At 39.1% G+C, this 20,078-nt stretch overlaps 1 protein-coding gene across 1 annotated transcript in view; it reads right to left on the bottom strand.

The window, feature by feature from the left end:
• Positions 1-387: 387 nt before the first annotated feature.
• The window catches only part of ENKUR (enkurin, TRPC channel interacting protein), a 29,236-nt gene continuing 9,545 nt past the window's right edge, over positions 388-20,078 (bottom strand). The window contains exons 2-5 of the mRNA XM_012450166.3: positions 18,774-18,919; positions 14,668-14,891; positions 6,668-6,814; positions 388-1,311 (exon numbers count right to left, since the gene is read on the bottom strand). Coding sequence (XP_012305589.1) covers positions 1,138-1,311; positions 6,668-6,814; positions 14,668-14,891; positions 18,774-18,919 — 691 coding nt within the window. The 3' untranslated portion in view covers positions 388-1,137. The remainder of the gene's footprint in view (positions 1,312-6,667; positions 6,815-14,667; positions 14,892-18,773; positions 18,920-20,078) is intronic.

Below are 20,078 nucleotides of genomic sequence, written 5' to 3'. Positions count from 1 at the left end.
AACATAAACTTATTGCTTAATAGATTACGTAATCTTGGCTGGGCGTGGTGGCTCACGCTTGTAATCCCGGCATTTTGGGAGGCTGAGGCAGGCAGATCACCTGAGGTCAGGAGTTCGTAGACCAGCCTGTCCAATATGGTGAAACCTCGTTTCTACTAAAAAGTACAAAAATTAGCCAGGTGTGGTGGCGCATGCCTGTAGTCCCAGCTACTCTGGAGGCTGAGGCAGGAGAATTGCTTGAACCTGGGAGGCGGAGGTTGCGGTGAGCTGAGATCGTGCCACTACACTCCAGCCTGGGCGACACAGTGAGACTCCATCTCAAAAAAAAAAAAAATGTAATCTTACAAGTGATTAGAATTAGAATTCACAAAATATAGATAAGTAGAAAGGACCAAAAGAAAAAAATACATATCTAAATAAGATTTGCATAGTGAGCTGTGGAATAAAACAAGAGTATCGAAGTTGGTATGCCAGAAAGGAGGCTGTTCTCCATCACCAGCCTCAGTGATGCCTTTTACAAGTCGTCCTCTTGATTTTGTAAGTTGTCTTCTTAATTTTTCTTCCTACAAATAGAAGCTTTTCATCATATACAGTGTTATGAATACTGAAAATATTTATCATTGGGAATAACTACAAATGTCATGGGCCACCAGAAAATACATCTTTTGCATTTGTGGAGCTCAGAAACAATGGGTTGGAGACACTTTAGAGTTGTAAGAAGGCACATGTTACTATTTCCAGTTCAACATACTTAACACTTTTCAAAGTTGTGCTGTTTGGATCAGGCATTGCAGGAAAAAACAATTTGAAGTTCTGAGTGCTGACTTTATTTTCAGGATCTAGAAATTAATGTGTATGTGAAACAAGTACATAATAATAATGAATTACATTGTGGAACTGGACCACATAGTCTCAAACTTGAATAGTTTATATGTGGAAAACACTAGTAAAAACAAAATTTCTTCTTGTGTAAGTGAATAACTCAATTATTCTTTGCACACTGCCTAAGCATTCTGATTAAGACTATTTTTATTCTCTTCGTAGTAGTTTCCTTTATGAAAAACTTATAGTTTTATTTTTATATTTTCCATGTTTTTTTTCCCTACATTGAAATTGCTATACTTTAAAGATCTGTTCTTACTTATTGGCAATATAAATAACTTTGTGCTTTTCAATTACACCAATGTAGTGTTCCAGTTGCTTCATTTCTTCTTCCAGCCTCTGCTTGCGGATCTTCTTTGGTATGGAATCTATAAAGACTGAGAGGGACTGGAATTCTTTATGCACCTTTTCCCAGTTCTTTTTCAGCCCCTGCAAATGGTAGAGAAACTTGTAAATACCAAAGCAAACTGCAAAAGTAAAGGAAATTGGAAAAGTTAATCCGTAATGAACAATGTCAATGGGTAAAGGAAACTGACAGTAACTTCTAAAATGAAACGTATTTATCAAGTACTTGGCCACAGTAACCAAAAATACTGTACGGAGGCCAAATCCCATCCTTGACTGTGTGTTCAGTTCCCACTGGGAGTATTTGTTTGCCCTGTTTTTGTTGTTACTGTACTTGTTTTTACCATCAAAAATGTACATGCAGAGTTATGAGGAGCGTGGAGCTAAGCTCATAGCAAATGAGTGGGTAAAAAGCAACTTAAAATGATATCCCTGAATCAAAAACATTTTTGAGCAGCAAATTGTTTTGTAAAATTGTCTTTTTTATCCTCATTGTTCAACAGAGAAATCACATCAAAAGACGTAATTCTGATGTGCATGGCCAGTGTCTTTTCAACATCTTAGAAAGAACCAATTGCTCTCCATATAGTCAAGGGATCCATATTTCCCATTAATGTATTATATAAATGATTGAAAGGTCATTAAGTGTAACAAACATGCTAATTCAATAATGTAGCTAACATTTTATATTCTCGGAAATCAACAAATTCAAAATTAGGGATCTCTTAGGAGCAATAAAGGTTATTTCTGTTTCTGCATAATTGTCATCTTTTTTCCCAGTGCCCTATGGGCTCCACAGTCAAAATGGTCTTAAACTACTAATTAAATTAATTCAATAAAATTTTATAAGTCAGTTTTTTTTATTATTCATTATGGGTACATAGATTATTTTATTCACACAAAAGCAAAACAGAAAGTGCAATTTAAGATACTGCTGTGACAGGTGAATTGCTTGAGCCCAGGAGTTTGAGACCAGCATGGGCAACATGGCAAAACCCTGTCTCTACAAAAAATACAAAAGAATTAGCCAGGTGTGGTAGCATGCACCTGTAGTCCCAGCTACCTGAGAGGCTGAAGTGGGAGGATCACCTGAGCTCAGGAGGTTGAGGCTACAGTGAGCCATGATTGCACCACTGCACTCCAGCCTGAGCAACAGAGTGAGACTCCATCTCAAAAATAAATAAATAAATAAATAAATAAATAGTCTTACGAAAGATTTCACTAGGCCCAAGTGTTGCCTTGCACCTGTAATCCCAGTACTTTGGGAGGCTGAAAACGAAAACAAAACCAAAAACCCCAAAACTTAAAATACTGCCTTGAAAACATGGTCTTTGGAAACCATGGCCATACATTTAGTTGTGAAAGAGGATCAGAAGTGTCTCATATAATAATGCCTTCATTGTAAGCTCTTGTGGTACAAACTGAATCTTGTAGAAACTTTCAGGGACAATAATATTTCAAAGATTTGTTTCCATGCTTAGATAAAAGGTGATGACAGGTCGGGGCACGCTGTATAGAATAGGCTGGCTGGGGAAAAGGGCAACAAATTATGAGGCCTTCCTGAATAAGCTAAGAATCTGAGAAAGGGGAAGGATAGAAGAAGTATCCAGGTTAACTTTTAAAAACAGGAGGCTACACAGTTCTTGACAGTGTATGCGATGTATTCCAAAAAGAAGCCCTCAAAAGAATTCTATTTCTCCAGTCTTTCATTATGAAATGTGAAATAGGTTCCCACAGTGCTCCACAGGGGTGTCTACTGCAGAGAGGAAGTCTATGTATTTATACACTTGCGGATATCAAAGGTTTTTCATAGCTGGTTGGGTGATATTTCCATATTACTTGCAGTCACAGCAGCTACAGTTTTTCTCTGTATTTTCTTTTAAAGGATAGTTTGCTTTTATCTTCCAGTGTGTACAATAATGTTTGGATCAAAGTCAACAGCTAGGGACGGAAACTAAATGTAGCTGCTAGTTCATCTTATATTGAAATAGGCTACTTGCTGTCTTTAAGAGGTTTTTTGTTGTTATTTCATCTAAAAAGATATTTCATGTGTTGCAGCAATTGCGATTTTCCCTTATTTTTATTTCTTAACTTTCCTCTCTTCTATTTTAATGCTAAAATAATACTGTTCATTTTGGAAAAAAATCAGATAGAGAGAAGTGATTTTATAACAAGTGCCTTCAGTTCCATGCTCCTTTTGTACCCTTGCCCACCCCCAAACATTCTCCACCTTGTGGGGTGCTCCCAGCTCTCTCACCCTCTGGCCTGAGTTCAGCCACAGAAGGCCCTGGAGGTAGAAGCGTGAAGCTGGGGCATTTCTCCTTCTCTCCTAGGACACTGTCTGGACGCTGGTTTTCACTGCATTCATCTGTGACCGTGACCCTCAGCCCAGCTCCAGCTCTCAGTGGATTCTGAGAACACTGCTGCTTGTGCCTGCTGCCCTTCAAGCCTAGGTGGCAGTGAATTCCCATTGTCCTTACTCCTGGGGTGCCTCAGTGTTCCTTGTTCGTTCCCTTAATCCTACTGCACTTCTGTCAATAGTTCCTTCATAAATTCTCTTCAGTGGTCACTGCTCATGCCTGTAATCCTAGCACTTTGGGAGGCTGAGGGAGGAGGATTGCTTGAGGCCAGGAATTTGAGACCAGCCTGGGCAACATAGTGAAACTCCCTCTCTAAAAATAAAAAATTGAAATAAAAAAATAAAAGATTAAAAAAATCAGCCAGGCATGGTAGTGTTCCAGCTAGCAGTGAGCCGTGATCATGCCACTGCACTCCAGCCTAGGCAACAGAGCAAGACTGTGTCAAATAAATACATAAACAAACAAATTCTCTTCCAAGTCCCAGCTGAGTGTGCCTTTGATTTCCTGCTAGAGCCCCGACCGACGCAGCCTCCCTTCGTTACCTCCTCCGCATGTACGTGTCTGTAGTGGGGGAAACACCAGCCCAGCATTTGGTAAATGAGTTTTAGTCCCTATTGATGTACTTGATAGTTTTGTGACCAAGGGCAAATGAAAGCCAACTCTAAGCTCACTGACACTGAGGACTGTGTTTATTTTGCTCTCTACAGTATCCCTCTGGCTGGAACACAGTAGATGTTCATAAATAAATGAATCAATACAGGGACCCACTTAATATATTTGTATTACGGGCTGGGCACAGTAGCTCACACTTGTAATCCCAGCACTTTGGGATGCTGAGGTGGGCGGATCACCTGAGGCCAGGAGTTCAAGTCCAACCTGGGCAACACGGCGAAAACCCATCTTTACTAAAAAATACAAAAAAATTAGATGGGCGTGGTGGTGGTGTGCACCTGTAATTCCAGCCACTTGGGAGGCTGAGGCATGAGAATCACTTGAACCTGGGAGGTGGAGGTTGCAGTGACCCAAGATCGTGCCTCTGCACTCCGGCCTGGGTGACAGAGCAAGACTCTATCTCAAAAAAAAAAAAAAAAAGAACATATATATATATATCAAATATACAAATAAAATTTATTTTTATATATTATATATTATATATAATTTATATATATATTAAATGTACAGATAACTTTGCAATTTAATTGGTGAGAGGTACTATGGATCTATGCACATGTATAGATACGAATGTGTGTATGTGTGCAGCTCCTAAGTTTCGCAAGGTTCCAAGGCACTAGTCACCACTGGAGGATTATAGTTCTTTAGCTGGTCTGAAAATGTAGAGTGACAGCATATAAATATATGTTATTATTATTCATTCCATATATATATAGTCCTCATTTTAAAAATGAGAAGTTTGTAATCATTAGACCAGATGATTCTGTCCAGGTATAATGAGACTGTTATTTTATGAAGAATGAGCAGAATGTGGCTTACTGAGGGATATACAACCAGATTGTCATAGAACTACATGTGACTCTTGCCCAGAGAAGGGATTGTGGCTCAGGGCTCATCAGGAGGCCAGCCAGTGGCTTCGTTACTATGGCAGCTCCGCTCCCTGGCTCATAAGGCGTCCAGTGGAGGATTTGCTATTGTCACATCAAAGAGTAGCTCTGTAGTGACCATAATAGGAAGCTGAGGACTGCTTATCCCCTACAGCCAAAAAGACACAGAAGGGAAGGACCTGTCGCTTCTAATTTCTATATTGTATTCCTATTTTTCAGCATCATTTAGGTGTAAAAACCTGGCTTTCGCAAAGGCACGTACTTTCTGAAAATGGGAAAATCCAAATGAGAGAGACAGAATGGGCCACAGACCAGAACTCCCTCTGAAAATGACATGCCAATTCTCACTTCCATGTCTGCCAGCCTTCCTTCCTGCCTGTCTGCCTTCTCTTTTGCAGCAGACCATTTCTGAGTATCTGCGTTTTCACTGGGCACTGTGCTAGGCACTGCGGATGCTGCTGTCAGCAAAGAGACACCATCCTTGCCTTTCAGCCACTCCTCTGTCTGGGATGTGCTGTCACTGTACATTTTCAGGCCCAGCTAAAGATCTATAATCCTCCAGGGTGACTAGTGCCTTGGACCCTTATGAAACTTAGGAGCTGCACACATACACACATTCACATCTATACATGTACACAGATCCAAAGTACCTTTCACCAATTAAATTGCACAATTCTACATAGCAGACATTTAAAAAAATCTTATGCCTTTTAAAATATCCTCAGGGTTTGGCATTTAAGAAATGTTTATGATGATTATGACATTGATAACATGTTAAAAATTTGTGATAGCATATGAATCCATTTTTCAACAGAGATTAATAAGACACTAGAAATTGTTTTGTAGGATGCTTTCAAAATAAAAAAAAAGAATTAAGTATTATTTCTTTAAGAGACAGTATGACTATAAAAAGTACAAAGAGGTGCCAATAATAAAGCAGAAACCCTGCTCACACCCCTTAACATTTTAAATGTGTCAGATAAAAGTCCTGCATTAAAAAATCCAACATAAATATATCTTTAAGTCTATTTAATTCAAAACAAGAAAAACATGTGAAACCTAACACCTGTTTGTTTAAAATTTTGGACATTTGGCTTATAGGAAAGAAAAAAAAAGTTGGTTTAAGGACAGTTTCAATTATTCTAGAGCTCCATCTAGTGAAAAATATCTAATTTATGAATACTATTTTTTTTACAAACTCAGAGGCATAGAAATGAAAAGGCTTTATTTGCCTTATTCATGTGAGTTCATTGTAGAGGAAGGTAGGCTTTCTTACAACCCTAGCTCAGGAAAAAAAACAGTTCACCAAATTGGAAATAAAAAATTATTCGATGAATCCCAATATTACAACTTTTTGCTCTCTCCAAAGAGTCAGCTTTGCTGCATGTATTTTTTCACGTAGCCAAAAGATATTGTTCTGATTTCAAAAAGTGCTAGCTTTAATCATCAAGATGATGGTACACCTTTCTTTCAGAGATATTACAAAGAGTTACAGAGGAATGTAAATTGCAGAACACACACCTGCAGAATCGCCTCCCTTTCTTCATCAGAGACCCTTTTCATAGCTGCTTTCTTAAGGTTTTCCTGGATATAACGATCATATTCTTCTTGGGCTTTCTTTATTTCCTCGTTTCGCTTACATATGTATCCAGGTGTGACACCATAATCCTAAAAAGATTTTGCAGAAAAAAGTAATATATTTTTTTTCTTTTTTTGAGATCGAGTCTCGCTTTGTCACCCTGGCTGGAGTGCAGTGGTGCTATCTCGGTTCACCACAATCTCCACCTCCCGGGTTCAAGTGATTCTCCTGCCTCAGCCTCCAGAGTAGCTGGGAGTACAGGCATCCACCACCATGCCCAGCTAATTTTTGTATTTTTAGTAGAGACAGGGTTTCACCATGTTGGCAAGGATGGTCTCCATCTCTTGACCTCATGATCTGCCCGCCTCATCCTCCTAAAGTGCTGGGATTACAGGCGTGAGCCACTGTGCCCAGCCAAGTAATCAATATTCTGCATGCAATCTTATGTATGTGTATGTATCAACCAATGATGGGAGAAAAAGAAATGGTACAGATGTAAAGCCTTTGCTCAGAACCCTGTAAATTGACATAATTCAATGATTTTCCCCCCACCATTGAGAGCTAGTAGATTCCTGCCTTTTAAAATGGAGTTGTCATTGGCTGGGCATGCTGGCTCACACCTGTAATCTCAGCACTTTGGGAGGCTGAGTGGGGCGGATCACTTGAGGTCAGGAGTTCAAACCAGCCTGGTCAACATGGTGAAACCCTGTCTTTACTAAAAATACAAAAATTAGCCAGGCTTGGTGGTGCGTGTCTGTAGTCTCAGCTCTTCAGGAGGCTGAGGCACAAAAATCTCCTGAATCTGGGAGGCGGAGGTTACAGTGAGCCAAGATGGAGCCACTGCACTCTAGCCTGGGCATCAGAGTGAGACTCCGTCTCTAAATAAATAAATAGGAGTTGTTATTGCTCGTTTTTCCTTTTCTGAATGTTTCCCACACCTGTTCTTAGCTGACACTTTACTCCTAAGAGTTGGCTTTTCTACCTTCCATGTTCTTCAGTTTTTACCTGAAATATCTTGAATAAGATACTCAAGAGTTAGTATTTCTACCTTTTATAATCTTCAGTTTTTACCTGAAATATGTTGAATATTTTAAAGTCTATTTTTTTGTGGTCTTGTTAAAGACAACTTCTTCCAAAACACTATAAAAAATGCTTAAAATATACCAAGAATATCAGCTTTAAGAGGAAATTGACTTGGGACTCTGAGGTTCTTTCTTCCAAAAGAAAGACAGGTGTAGCTCCTGGGCTGCTTCAAGTGCTGTGGAAGGCAGTCAGGGAAGTGCTGGGTAGAGAAGAGTGGGGTCCCTGGTGAGGGCTCCATCCCCAGTCTGTGCCCATGGATCTAGGTGAGGACAGGCATTTCTGTTTTCCCGCCTAAATGTTGCATTTCCCAAGACCATCCTGGCCTGCCACACCCCCATCCTGTGCCTATAAAATCCCCCGAGACCCTAGCAGGCAGGCACACAAGTGACTGGACGTTGAGAGGAACACGTCGGTGGAAGAACACACAAGTGGAGGCCGTTGACAGGGGCACACCGATGGGCACCAGCATGCCTGCGGGCCATCGACCTGTGGAACAACGTGGAGTTTGGCCGGGGTAGTCAGAGGAGGGCCGGGGCCACTGAGCCACCGGGCTCCAGGGAAAAACCATCTCCTTCTGGCTCCCCCCATCTACTGAGAGCTACTTTCACTCTATAAAACCTTGCACTCGGAGGCTGAGGCAGGAGCATCGCTCGAACCCGAGAAGCAGCAGTTGCGGTGAGCCGAGATCGCGCCCTTGTACTCCAGTCAGGTCAACAAGAACGAAATTCCGTCTCAAAAAACAAACAGACAAACAAAAGCCAAACCAAAACAAAACCCTGGCACTCGTTCTCCAAGCCCACATGTGATTCTTTCAGTCTACCGAGGCAAGAATCCTGGGATACAGAAAGCCCTCTGGAAGCCCTCTGTCCTTGTGATAAAGCGGGGGTCTAACTGAGCTAACACAAGCCGCCTGTGGACAGCTGAACTAAAAGAGCACCCCGTAACAAGCGCCCCCTGGGACTTCAGGAGCTGTAAACATTCACCCATAGACAATGCTGTGGAGCCGGAGCCCCACAGCCTGCCCGTCTGCTTGCTCCCCCTAGAGGCACGAGCAGCGGAGCACCGAATAAGTGAGCCACGCCCCTATCGCACGCCCTGCGAGGGGAATAAGGGAACTGTTCCCTTTCACAAGGACTGACAGTGAAGCAATCAGCCGTGTCTTTTACAGTTTAGTAAACGCGTTTGATTCCACTGTCCAGAGAAACCGAACTACTATGTATTCCTTCTTCAAAAAATATTTGAGAATGTACTTGGTGCTAGGTATACTAGTCAATAAGGCAAAGTTTCTGTCTTCATGGAATTTGCATTCTATGGTGACAGAGACTCAACAAAAATAGAACATGAAATAATATATATGTATTCTGAAGTAAAAAAAGGATAGTGAGGGCAAAGAAAATAGTAAGGGCTATTTTAGATAAACAAGAAGGTTGGGGGAAAACTGAAAAAGCAGCAGTTGGGAGGTATGCTAGTCATTAAAATATTGACAAATATTCTGTTCTCCTTCTGGACACTTGGTAGGAAACTCTTTCCTGTGTTGTCCTCATAAAGTAAGATGTAGCCATATGGCCTGACTTGCTCAATGTCAGTGGAGGTGACCTCGGTCACTTCCGGATAGAAGCCTGAAGAACTAGTGGATGACTTGCTGTGTCTTTTCCTGTCTGGTCTAGTGACAAGCAATGTTTAGCTTTTTATGGGTCCTGAAGAAGGACGACAAGAAGCAGAGCCGCTAACAACCCTCAAAGGGCATGTGGCGGAAGCAAACAATAACACTATGTTGCTTTAAGTTACTGAAATTTGGGGGTTGTCATCACAGCGTAACGTAACCCATCCTGATGAACAGGGGATAGAAATCCTAGATATAAATGTGTTCTGGAAGCTGCAGAGGACAATACAAATAAACTCTGGGAGCCCAGTATTCTGGTCAGTTGGTGCAGTGAGACAGGCCAACCCACTTCGGGAAACACCTCATTACAGCTTCGTACAATAACGGAGGCTCATCATGATGATTCTGCAGGATCACAAAAGATTATATTTGGCATACTCTGTTTAAGAAAGAGAATGACTGGGCACAGGGGCTGATGCCTGTAACCCCAGTACTTTGAGACACCTAGGCAGGAGAATTGCTTGAGCCCAAAAGTTCAAGACCAGCCTGGGCAACATAGTGAGACTCCCATCATTTAAAAAATTAAATTAATTAATTTTTTCACAAGGACTGGTAGTGATTAATTTTTTTAAAAAAGAAAGGGAATGGCATGATACAGTGCCTTAAAAAAACTCACAAATGAGCAAAAGCTTCAGTGATCTGAAATACCCCTATGGGCTGAATCACCAAAGGCTAATGCATACTGTTAATAAAATTGCATATATTATAATATATTCACTCTTTGTCCTTTTACTATGTGTCACATTTTGTGTCAAGTGGTCAATATACTTTATATTGTTTAATTCTCACTACAATCCTGTGATAAACGCAATGGACTGTTGGAAATCACAGTTACTAAGTGGCAGAGTTAGAATCTGAAATGGTGTCTTTACTACTATTGCTACATACCTCATGTGATCATCTATCCTTGTTTGTTTCCAGAAATTGTTTCTCATGGTATGAACGGCATATAATTCACTTGGAACTAAAACATGATGTCATATTTTATAAAAATATGACATTGCCTTTAAAAGAATTTATTTACTATCTCACCTATCAATAATACATCTTTCTTAAAATTTTGAGATGTAGTCTCGCTCTGTCACCCAGGCTGGAGTGCAGTGGTATGATCTTGGCTCACTGCAACCTCTGCCTCCTGGATTCAAGCAATTCTCCTGCCTCAGCCTCCTGAGTAGCTGGGACTACAGGCACACACCACCATGCCTGGCTAATTTTTTTTTTTTTTTTCTTTTTGTATTTTTAGTGGAGGTGGGGTTTCACCATGTTAGCTAGGATGGTCTCGATCTGACCTTTGATCTGCCTGCATTGGCCTCCCAAAGTGCTGGAATTACAGACATGAGCCACTGTGCCTGGCCAGATAATAGATCTTTAAAACTTAACTCTGATAAGAGAAAAGTAAATTGAATAAATCTTTAATGAGCACTGACTGCTTAGTCAGCAACACCGAAAGGACATTAGGTGCACAGTCGTTTCATGGCTTGGTAAACAAGCATAGGTAGATCTAGTATTTTTCTGTTTCCATGATGGGTACTCCAAATTTCCTGTTCAAGGTAGAAAATGCATTAAAGTGGACAGCTTAGAGAGCAGCCAGAAGGAGAGGCAGAGTGTTAACAGGTGGTGGCATGACCATCAAATACTTTACATATGATCATGGAGAAATAATGGATTAGAAATGGCTTTAAAGGCCAGGAGAGTGAGTTTTCTACTTTTTCCCATCCTATGGGACAAGGACTATAAAATAGTTTCCAGAGGCCACAGAGGAGGAAGTACCTGGAGAAGCCTGAAGTAACTTTATTGGCTTATCCTGCCAACTCATAGATTCCTGAGAAGACAGTGTCCTCTGAAAACAGTTTTGAGATTCCTGTTTTGATTTTCAGCTGGCATTGGATTTATCATGGTAGATCACTGGACGCTTCTATTCAAGGCCCCTGTACATCACTATTGCAATTTCTTTTCTTTTCTCCTCTTCTCTCCTCTCCTTTGTCCTTTCTTTTCCTTTTCCCTCTCTTCCTTCATTTCTTCTTGTTGCAACTTATTATTCTTTAGAATTTGTACTTTTTTTTTTTTGACACAGAGTCTTGCTCTGTCACCCAAGCTGAAGCGTAGTGATGCAACCTTGGCTCACTGCAACCCTGGCTTCCAGGGATCAAGTGATTCTCGTGCCTTAGCCACCAAGTAGCTGGGATTACAGGCACACGCCACCACGTCCGGCTAATTTTTGTATTATTAGTAGAGATGGGGTGTCACCATGTTGGCCAGGCTGGACTTGAACTCCTGACCTCAAGCAGTCTGCCCTGTCTTCCAAAGTGCTGAGATTACAAATGTGAGCCACTGTGCCCAGCCTGCATTCATATTTTGTGTGTTTCAAGCACTTTTAAGCTTTATAAATATGTAAAATTCCTATACACTAATAACATACTTAAAGTGAGCCAAATCAAGAACAAATTGCCATTCACAATTGCTACAAAGAGAATAAAATACCTAGGACTACAACTAACAAAGGATGTAAGGACCTCTTTAAGGAGAACTACAAACCACTGCTCAAGGAAATAAGAGAGGATGCAAACAGATGGAAAAACATTCCATGCTCATGGTTAGGAAGAATCAATATTGTGAAAATGGCCATACTGCCCAAAGTAATTTATAGATTCAGTGCTATCTCCATCAAACTACCTATGACCCTCTTCACAGAACTGGAAAAAACCACCTTAAACTTCATATGGAACCAAAAGAGAGCCCGCATAGCCAAGTCAATTCTAAGCAAAAAGAACAAAGCTGGAGGCATCATGCTACCTGACTTCAAACTGTACTATAAGGCTACAGTAATCAAAACAGCATGGTACTGGTAACAAAACAGAGATATAGACCAATGGAACAGAACAGAGGCATTGGAGGCAATGCCACACACCTACAACCATCTGATCTTTGACAAACCTGACAAAAACAAGCAATGGAGAAAGGATTCCCTGTTTAATAAATGGTGTTGGGAAAACTGGCTAGCCATGTGCAGAAGGCAGAAACTGGACCCCTTCCTGACACCTTACACTAAAATTAACTCCAGATGGATTAAAGACTTAAACATAAGACCTAACACCATAAAAACCCTAAAAGAAAACCTAGGCCAAAACCATTCAGGACATAGGCATAGGCAAGGACTTTATGACTAAAACACCAAAAGCATTGGCAACAAAAGCCAAAATAGACAAATGGCATCTAATTAAACTTAAGAGCTTCTGCACAGCAAAAGAAACAATCATTAGAGTGAACCAGCAACCAATAGAACAGGAAAAAATTTTTGCAATCTACCTATCTGACAAAGGGCTTATATCCAGAATCTACAAAGAACTAAAACAAATTTACAAGAAAAAAACCCATTCAAAAGTGGGCGAAGGATATGAACAGACACTTTTCAAAAGAAGACATATATGAGGTCAACAAACATATGAAAAAATGCTCATCGTCACTGGTCATTAGAGAAATGCAAATCAAAACCACATTGAGATACCATCTCACGCCAGTTAGAATGGCGATCATTAAAAATCTGGAGACAACAGATGCTGGAGAGGATGTGGAGAAATAGGAATACTTTTACACTGTTGGTGGGAGTGCAAATTAGTTCAGCCATTGTGGAAGACAGTGTGTGATTCCTCAAGGACCTAGAAATAGAAATTCCATTTGACCCCACAATTCCATTACTGGGTATATATCCAAAGGATTATAAATCATTCTATTATAAAGACATACGCACACAATGTTCACTGTGGCACTGTTTACAATAGCAAAGACCTGAAACCAACCCAAATGCCCATTGATGATAGACTGGACAGGGAAAATGTGGCACATATACACCATGGAATACTATGCAGTCAAAAACAATGAGTTCATGTCCTTTGTAGGGACATGGATGAATCTGGAAACCATCATTCCCAGAAAACTGACACAAGAACAAAAAATCAAACACCACATGTTCTCAATAGGCGGGTGTTGAATAATGAGAACACGTGGACACAGAGAAGGGAGCATCACACTCTAGGGTCTGTTGGGAGGGACTGGGGAGGGACAGTGTGGGGTAGGGAGTTGGGGAGGGATAACATAGGGAGAAATGCCCCAGATACAGGTGACGGGAATGGAGGAAGCAAACTACATTGCCATGTATGTACCTATGCAACAATCCTGCATGTTCTGCACATGTACCCCAGAACCTAAAGTGCATTAAAATATATATTTTTTAAAAAGATTTTTTATAAGCATTTTTATTTTAAAGATCTATATTTGGCTGGGTGCAGTGGCTTACATCTGCAATCCCAGCACTTTGGGAGGCTGAGGTGGGCAGATCACTTGAGGTCAACAGTTGAGACCAGCCTGGCTAACATGGTGAAACCCCCTCTTTACTAAAAATACAAAAATTAACCAGTCCTGGTGGTACATGCCTGTAATCCCAACTACTTGGGAGGGTAAGACAGGAGAATCACTTGAACCAGAAGCTGGAGGTTTCAGTGAACCAAGATTGCACCACTGTACTCCAGCCTGGGCAACAGCGTGAGAATACATCTCAAAAAAAAAATCTAGATTTCAACTATAAGGTTTACCAGTGAAATTAGATGCCTATCTGATAAACACCTTTTCAGATACAAATGAAGGACCCAAAAGGACTAGATTATTGTACAGTACTTTCAAGGCTTTACCCAATACCAAAACCAAATAAACATATGCATGTGAAAATAGGAATGTGAATTATTTATACTACATTGATGAGATGGATGGCTCTAAAGCTGCATTCTGCTTCATTTTTCTTATTCAGCTGCCAAGTTACTGCAATTTATGACTAAATCTTAAGATAATCTGATGACTTATTCCTTCTAGATTTACAGTAATGACTCCTTTTAGTGACATTTCTACCTAACCAAAAATATCTCTCAGAGAATGTTTATTAAAATTGTTAAATATATTAATAATTGAAATTAAGGAAAACAACAATAACTTTCATTGCCTGGACTATATGGAATTGTTTACTACAAGTTCTTTGTAACTTCAGCACATTATATTTGGACCAAACACAGATTGCAGAAGAATGAGAATCAGCAATATAGACAATGTGTCCAGTGAGAGCAATAATGATAATATAGACGAACATTATGAACACCATATTTAAATTATTTGAATCTCGGGCCTCTCATTAATGTATGACAAGACTACCTTTTTATTGATGTACTTTGGAACTAGTCCTGAAGGCTCAAGATCATGCTTGTCTCCAGTTCTTTTATCAACATAAATTGGTTTAGGCTTTTTAGCCACTCCCATGATGACATCAGCTGCATTTGTATTTATAAAATTTTTCTCACTCTGTATTCCCATGACAGGATGATCAGTCCTCAGTGGCACAGCAGGCTTTTTGGGCACGTTCCGATCAAACTTTTTTACTGTTAAATACAACATTTCTTTGTTAATATTAAACCACAAACACTGTTACTCAGTGCTATTTATAATACCCAGATATTTTGCGACTTGCATATTGAAGTTTTAGTCTTAATATATTTGGATATTTAAGATAGAAGTTTATACTTATCCCCAAAAGCATTGACTTCTAGACATTAAATACACACCGCTTTTTACCCATCAATCATGACTCAATAAAACGAGTTTTAGAAAAGGAAAAAAGTCAGTAATTAAAATGGAAATAAATTAAGGGCAACAAAATCAATTAATATGTTGAGGAGTCCAGGCACAGTGGCTCATGCCTGTAATCCCAGCACTTTGGGAGGTCGAGGCGGGTGGATCACTTGAGCTCCGGAGTTCAAGATCAGTCTTGGCAACATAGTGAAACCTCATCTCTGCAAATAATGCAGAGTTAGCTGAGCATGACAGTGTACACCTGTAGTCCCAGCTACTCAGGAGGCTGAGGTGGGAGGATTGTTTCAGCCTGGGAGGCAAAGGTTGCAGTGAACTGAGATCATGCATGCCATTGTACTGCAGCCTGGGTGACAGAGTGAGACTCCGTCTCAAAAAAGATTATATATATATATATATATGGATAAGTACCCCAAATTACATGCTAGCTAATACATTTTTATTGGTCATTGTGAAAATATTTTCTTATAAAGATTTCAACAACAAATGTTTGGCTTTCCCATGTAAGGTAAGTTCAAACAAGAAACATTAAAACTCTTTTTCTGAGTACTATCAATGTTGCCAATAATTGCTTCTTCAGTGAAAAATTATTGTAAAGTAAATAAATCAAATTTGATGTATCAAAAGTCCAAGAAGGTATGGATTTTTTCACCAAAACTATTATTATAAGGTATAAAAATAATTTAATAGCTGTGTACTCAACATGCAGCTTAAAAAAATGACCAGTACAATTGAAATTTCTTATTCATTCCTCCCCGACTGCATTCTAAAGTAACTGTTATTCAAAATTTATCTTATTTATTTCTCTAAACCACTTTCTCTTCATTAGTAGCAGATGAAATTGGCCATTTTTACACAGCCTCTTCAGCTTGATCATTCCCATTGATTTATTTTGATACAGCCAAATGGTTTGTCAAAATGCAAAAATGTGAAATTATTTATTTATGTTTATTCTTTTTTTTCTATTGAGTACAACATCAAGTGGTCACTGAAATAATTTACTTTTAAGAGCTGAAAGCAACACTATCTTGACAAGGCCTTATTCCAGTTTTAACCCCATCAAAATTACTAAGGACTGACTTTATTCATTTCTGCATCATTTGACCTTTTTATGAGTTTATATAACATTTATTTTCAGCAAAGCCAATGCTTATTGTTAAAAGTCTATGAACTGGATTAGCATCTTGTCAGGGGCTGAGTTATGTCCTCCTAGAATTCATACGTTGAAGCCCTAAACCCCAGTATCTCAAAATGTAACTGTATTTGTAGAGAGGGTCTTAAAAGAGGTAATTAGGTTAAAATGAGGTCATTAGAGAAGGCACTAATCTAATATCACTGGTGTCCTTAGAAGAGGAAATTTGAACACAGACATACATATAGGGAAGGACATGTAAAGACACAGGGAAAAGATAAGCATCTACAAGCCGATGAAAGATGCTTTAGAAGAAACCAGCCCTGCTGGGTGCGGTGTTGCATGCCTGTAGTCCCAGCTACTTGGGAGGCTGAGGCAGGAGGATTGCTTGAAACCAGGAGTGTGAAGCTGCAGTGTGCTTTGATCATGCTTGTGAATAGCCACCCCACATTCCAGCCTGTGCAACATAGACCCCATCTCTAAAAATAAAAACAGACAAAAATACCCCTCAAGAAGAAAAGCAAAAATCAACTAATCTTGCTGATACCTTGATGCTGGACTTCTAGTTCTCCAGAACTCTCATTGGACTGTTTTTAAAGCTCTTGCAACAATATGTGTTTCTTTATTTGAGACAGGGTCTTGCTCTGTCACCCAGGCTGGAGTGTAGTCATGCAATCATAGCTCACTGTAGCCTCAACTTCCCTGGCTTAAGCAATCCTTCCACATCAGCCTCCCATATAGCTAAGACCACAGATGTGCATCAGCATACCTAGCTAATTTTTTAAAAAATTTTATAGAGACAGGGTTTCACTTTGTTACTCAGGCTGGTCTCATACTCCTGGGCTAAAGCAATCCTCCTGTTTTGGCCTCCCAAAATGCTGGGATTGCAGGCATGAGCCACTGTACCCAGCCCTAGCACGCTGAATTGATGAATTACTCTAAAGGCAAATGAAATTTTGGGTTTGCTTTTGCCTTACCACAATGTTTATAAAATGAGAGATAGGTGTCTATCTATATAAATCTATATCTATATCTATATATAGTTGTGTTATATCATATGCTTAACCCTAGAGAGGCTATATGAGGACCCAAGGGATATCATTGGTCCTAAGGTATTGAAAGCATCAAATTCCATTTTAAGATTTTTCCGTATTTTCCAATGGTATTGTTGGTCATAGAATTATGGGTCACGAAAGGCCAAGACTAGAGGAAGATACAAAAGAGACTTCTGTGGCATGAATTAAGCATGGATATTGTAGTTTCACACTTGGTTCTTCCATATTGCCTGATAGTGCTTTTACCCTTTGTCATGGGATACGGGTTGAGAGAGAATTTGGGCCATTAAATACTGCCATAAGGAGAAGTAGTTTCACTTTTGTTAAAATGTACATCTATAGCTGGGCTTGAGATGTTGCATTATTTCCTTGATGCCAGCAGACATAAAAAGCCAACATTTTGAAGAGACAGACTCGTTTCTCCTCTCTCTCTCTTCTTTTTTTTTTCTTATTTTCTTTTTCTCTTTTTTTTTTTTTTTTTTAGATGGGGTCTCTCTCTGTTTTCCAGGCTGGAAGGCAGTGGCTTGATCATAGCTCACTGCAACCTCAAACTCTTGGGCTCAAGCGATCCTTCCACATCAGCCTTCCAAGTAGCGGAGACTACAGGTGCATGCTAGCTAATTCATTTAAAAACAAAACAAAACAAAAAAAAAAAACAGGGTCTTGATTTGTTGCCCAGGCACTCTCTTTTCTTTGTTGCCCTAAGACATCTGGGAAGACATGCCTGGGCTGTGAAGCTATTGCTTCCATGCCTACCTGTCACAGATCACTTTTCATCTACTCTCCCTATCCCTGATAGCTTTCTTTCCTGAAATCAAGAGACTCCATAACTGGGATCAATTATATAATTTTTGAGGTCCAGTAAAAAATAAAAACACAAGGCTACTTGATCAAAAATTAGAAATTTCAGTACAGCAAGGGCACAGCATTAAAATAGGCATGGGGCCCTAAGCTGGTTCTACCACTTATTCATGAAGCCTCCTCCATTACATCTAACTCACTTACAGTCCAGTTGGTCTCAGAGGTCTGGGAGAGTAAAAGCCCATATTCAAAAGTGAGCCTAGTAGTTGCTTCAACAACTGGTAGTAATAGTTGTAATTTTCATCTCTTGGAGAAAAGGCCAGACAGGGTTTAGATGCTGGGCAATCTTGCCCATTCATCAGACACTGTCTCTGGGGTCTAGACTCTTCCTATAATTCTTGTTTATAACTGAAGCCCCACAGCTAGGCACTAAGATGGTGAGGCATGTGGGCTTCATTGGATAGTCCAAACCCAATCAAAAGTCTATTTGGGGGGCAATTTATCACTCTCCATTTTCTTTTTCTACTCCATTCTCTAATTCCACTTTCTCCTAGTCAAATTATGTTTAATATGAGGTAAAGTTGCTATCACCTGTGCACGTTTAATATTCATCCACAATAAAATAATTTTAGTTAAATCACCTGCTAACACTTTTAATATTAAAAAGAAAGCATGATAAAACCTACTGGGTGGTAGAGTTTTTTCCTTTGAATGTTTCCTTAGGAAATCCTTTGGAGAAGGTACTTCAACTTTTGCTGGTCCCATCGTTTTCATTGCAGTTTTAGTTTTTTGCATGTCATCTTTTACGGTTGCCTTAAAAATTGAAATGTACCTAAAATTAAATTTTAAAAGCTTTAGCAATTACATTTCCAGTAAAAATTACTTAAAGTTTACTTAAAGTTTAGATTTTACATTTTTAATTTATTTAAGTCTATATTCATATGGAGAAGCATAATCATAAAACATACCTTAGCCCTATCCATCAGACTTAGACAAACTCGATGAAAGTTCTGCCCTAAGAAAGAGGTGCTAGGGCAAAAGTGTTGATAGCATTTCCTTATTATCCTTTGAACATCTGTAGCATCAATAGTGATGTCACTCCTCTCATTCTTGATGTTAGTAATTTGCATTCTCCTCCCTTCTCTCTCTCTCTTCCTCTCTCTGCTATCAGTCTGGCTAAGAGTCTATTTATTTTATCGATCTTTTTATAGAAACAGAATTTCATTGATTTTCTCCAATGTTCATGTTTTCTATTTCACTGACATCTGCACTTAACTTTATTATTTCTTCTCCTTACTTTGGGTTTAATTTGCTTTCCTTTTTTTACTTTCTTAAGGTACAAGTTTAGGTTTTTTATTTTAAACTTTAATACTTTTCTAATATAAAAAACTTTAGGTTTTTATAACCATTTTAGCTGCATCCTCAAATTGTAATATGCTATGATTCATTTCCATTCAGCCCAAAATATCTTTTAAATTACCTTTTGATACCTTCTTTGATTTAGAAATTTGTGTAGACATGTTTAGTTTTCATAGATTTGGGATTTTCCAGATATCTAATTGATTTCAGATACATTTTCATTGTGGTTAGAGAATATACTTTGTATGATTTCAATCTTTTTAAATTTTCTGACATTTGCTTTACGGCACAAAGTATGTTCTATTTTAGTAAATGTTCCATATACACTTGAAAAGAAAGTATACTGTGCTACTGTTGGCTGGAGTGTTCTATAAATGACAATTAGGTCAAACTGATTGAAAGTGTCTTCAAATGTTCTATATCCTTGCTGATTTTGTCTTTTCTATTAATTATTCAAAAAGAGATGTTAAGATCTCTGACTGTAATTTTGGATTTGACTATTTCGTCTTTCAATTAAAAGAGTTTTTGCTTTATATATTTTGAAGCTGTTTGTAAGTGCATAGCATTTAGGATTGTTATATCTTCTTTAAAAAACTGATCACTTCATCATTATAACACCATTCTTTTTAAAA

This window comes from Aotus nancymaae, unplaced genomic scaffold (assembly GCF_030222135.1).
Source record: "Aotus nancymaae isolate 86718 unplaced genomic scaffold, 86718_ANA_hifiasm-v0.15.2.pri h1tg000077l, whole genome shotgun sequence".
NCBI classification, from domain to species: domain Eukaryota; kingdom Metazoa; phylum Chordata; class Mammalia; order Primates; family Aotidae; genus Aotus; species Aotus nancymaae.
Note: the sequence above shows the minus strand (reverse complement) of the source record. Positions and strands in the feature narration are given on the sequence as shown.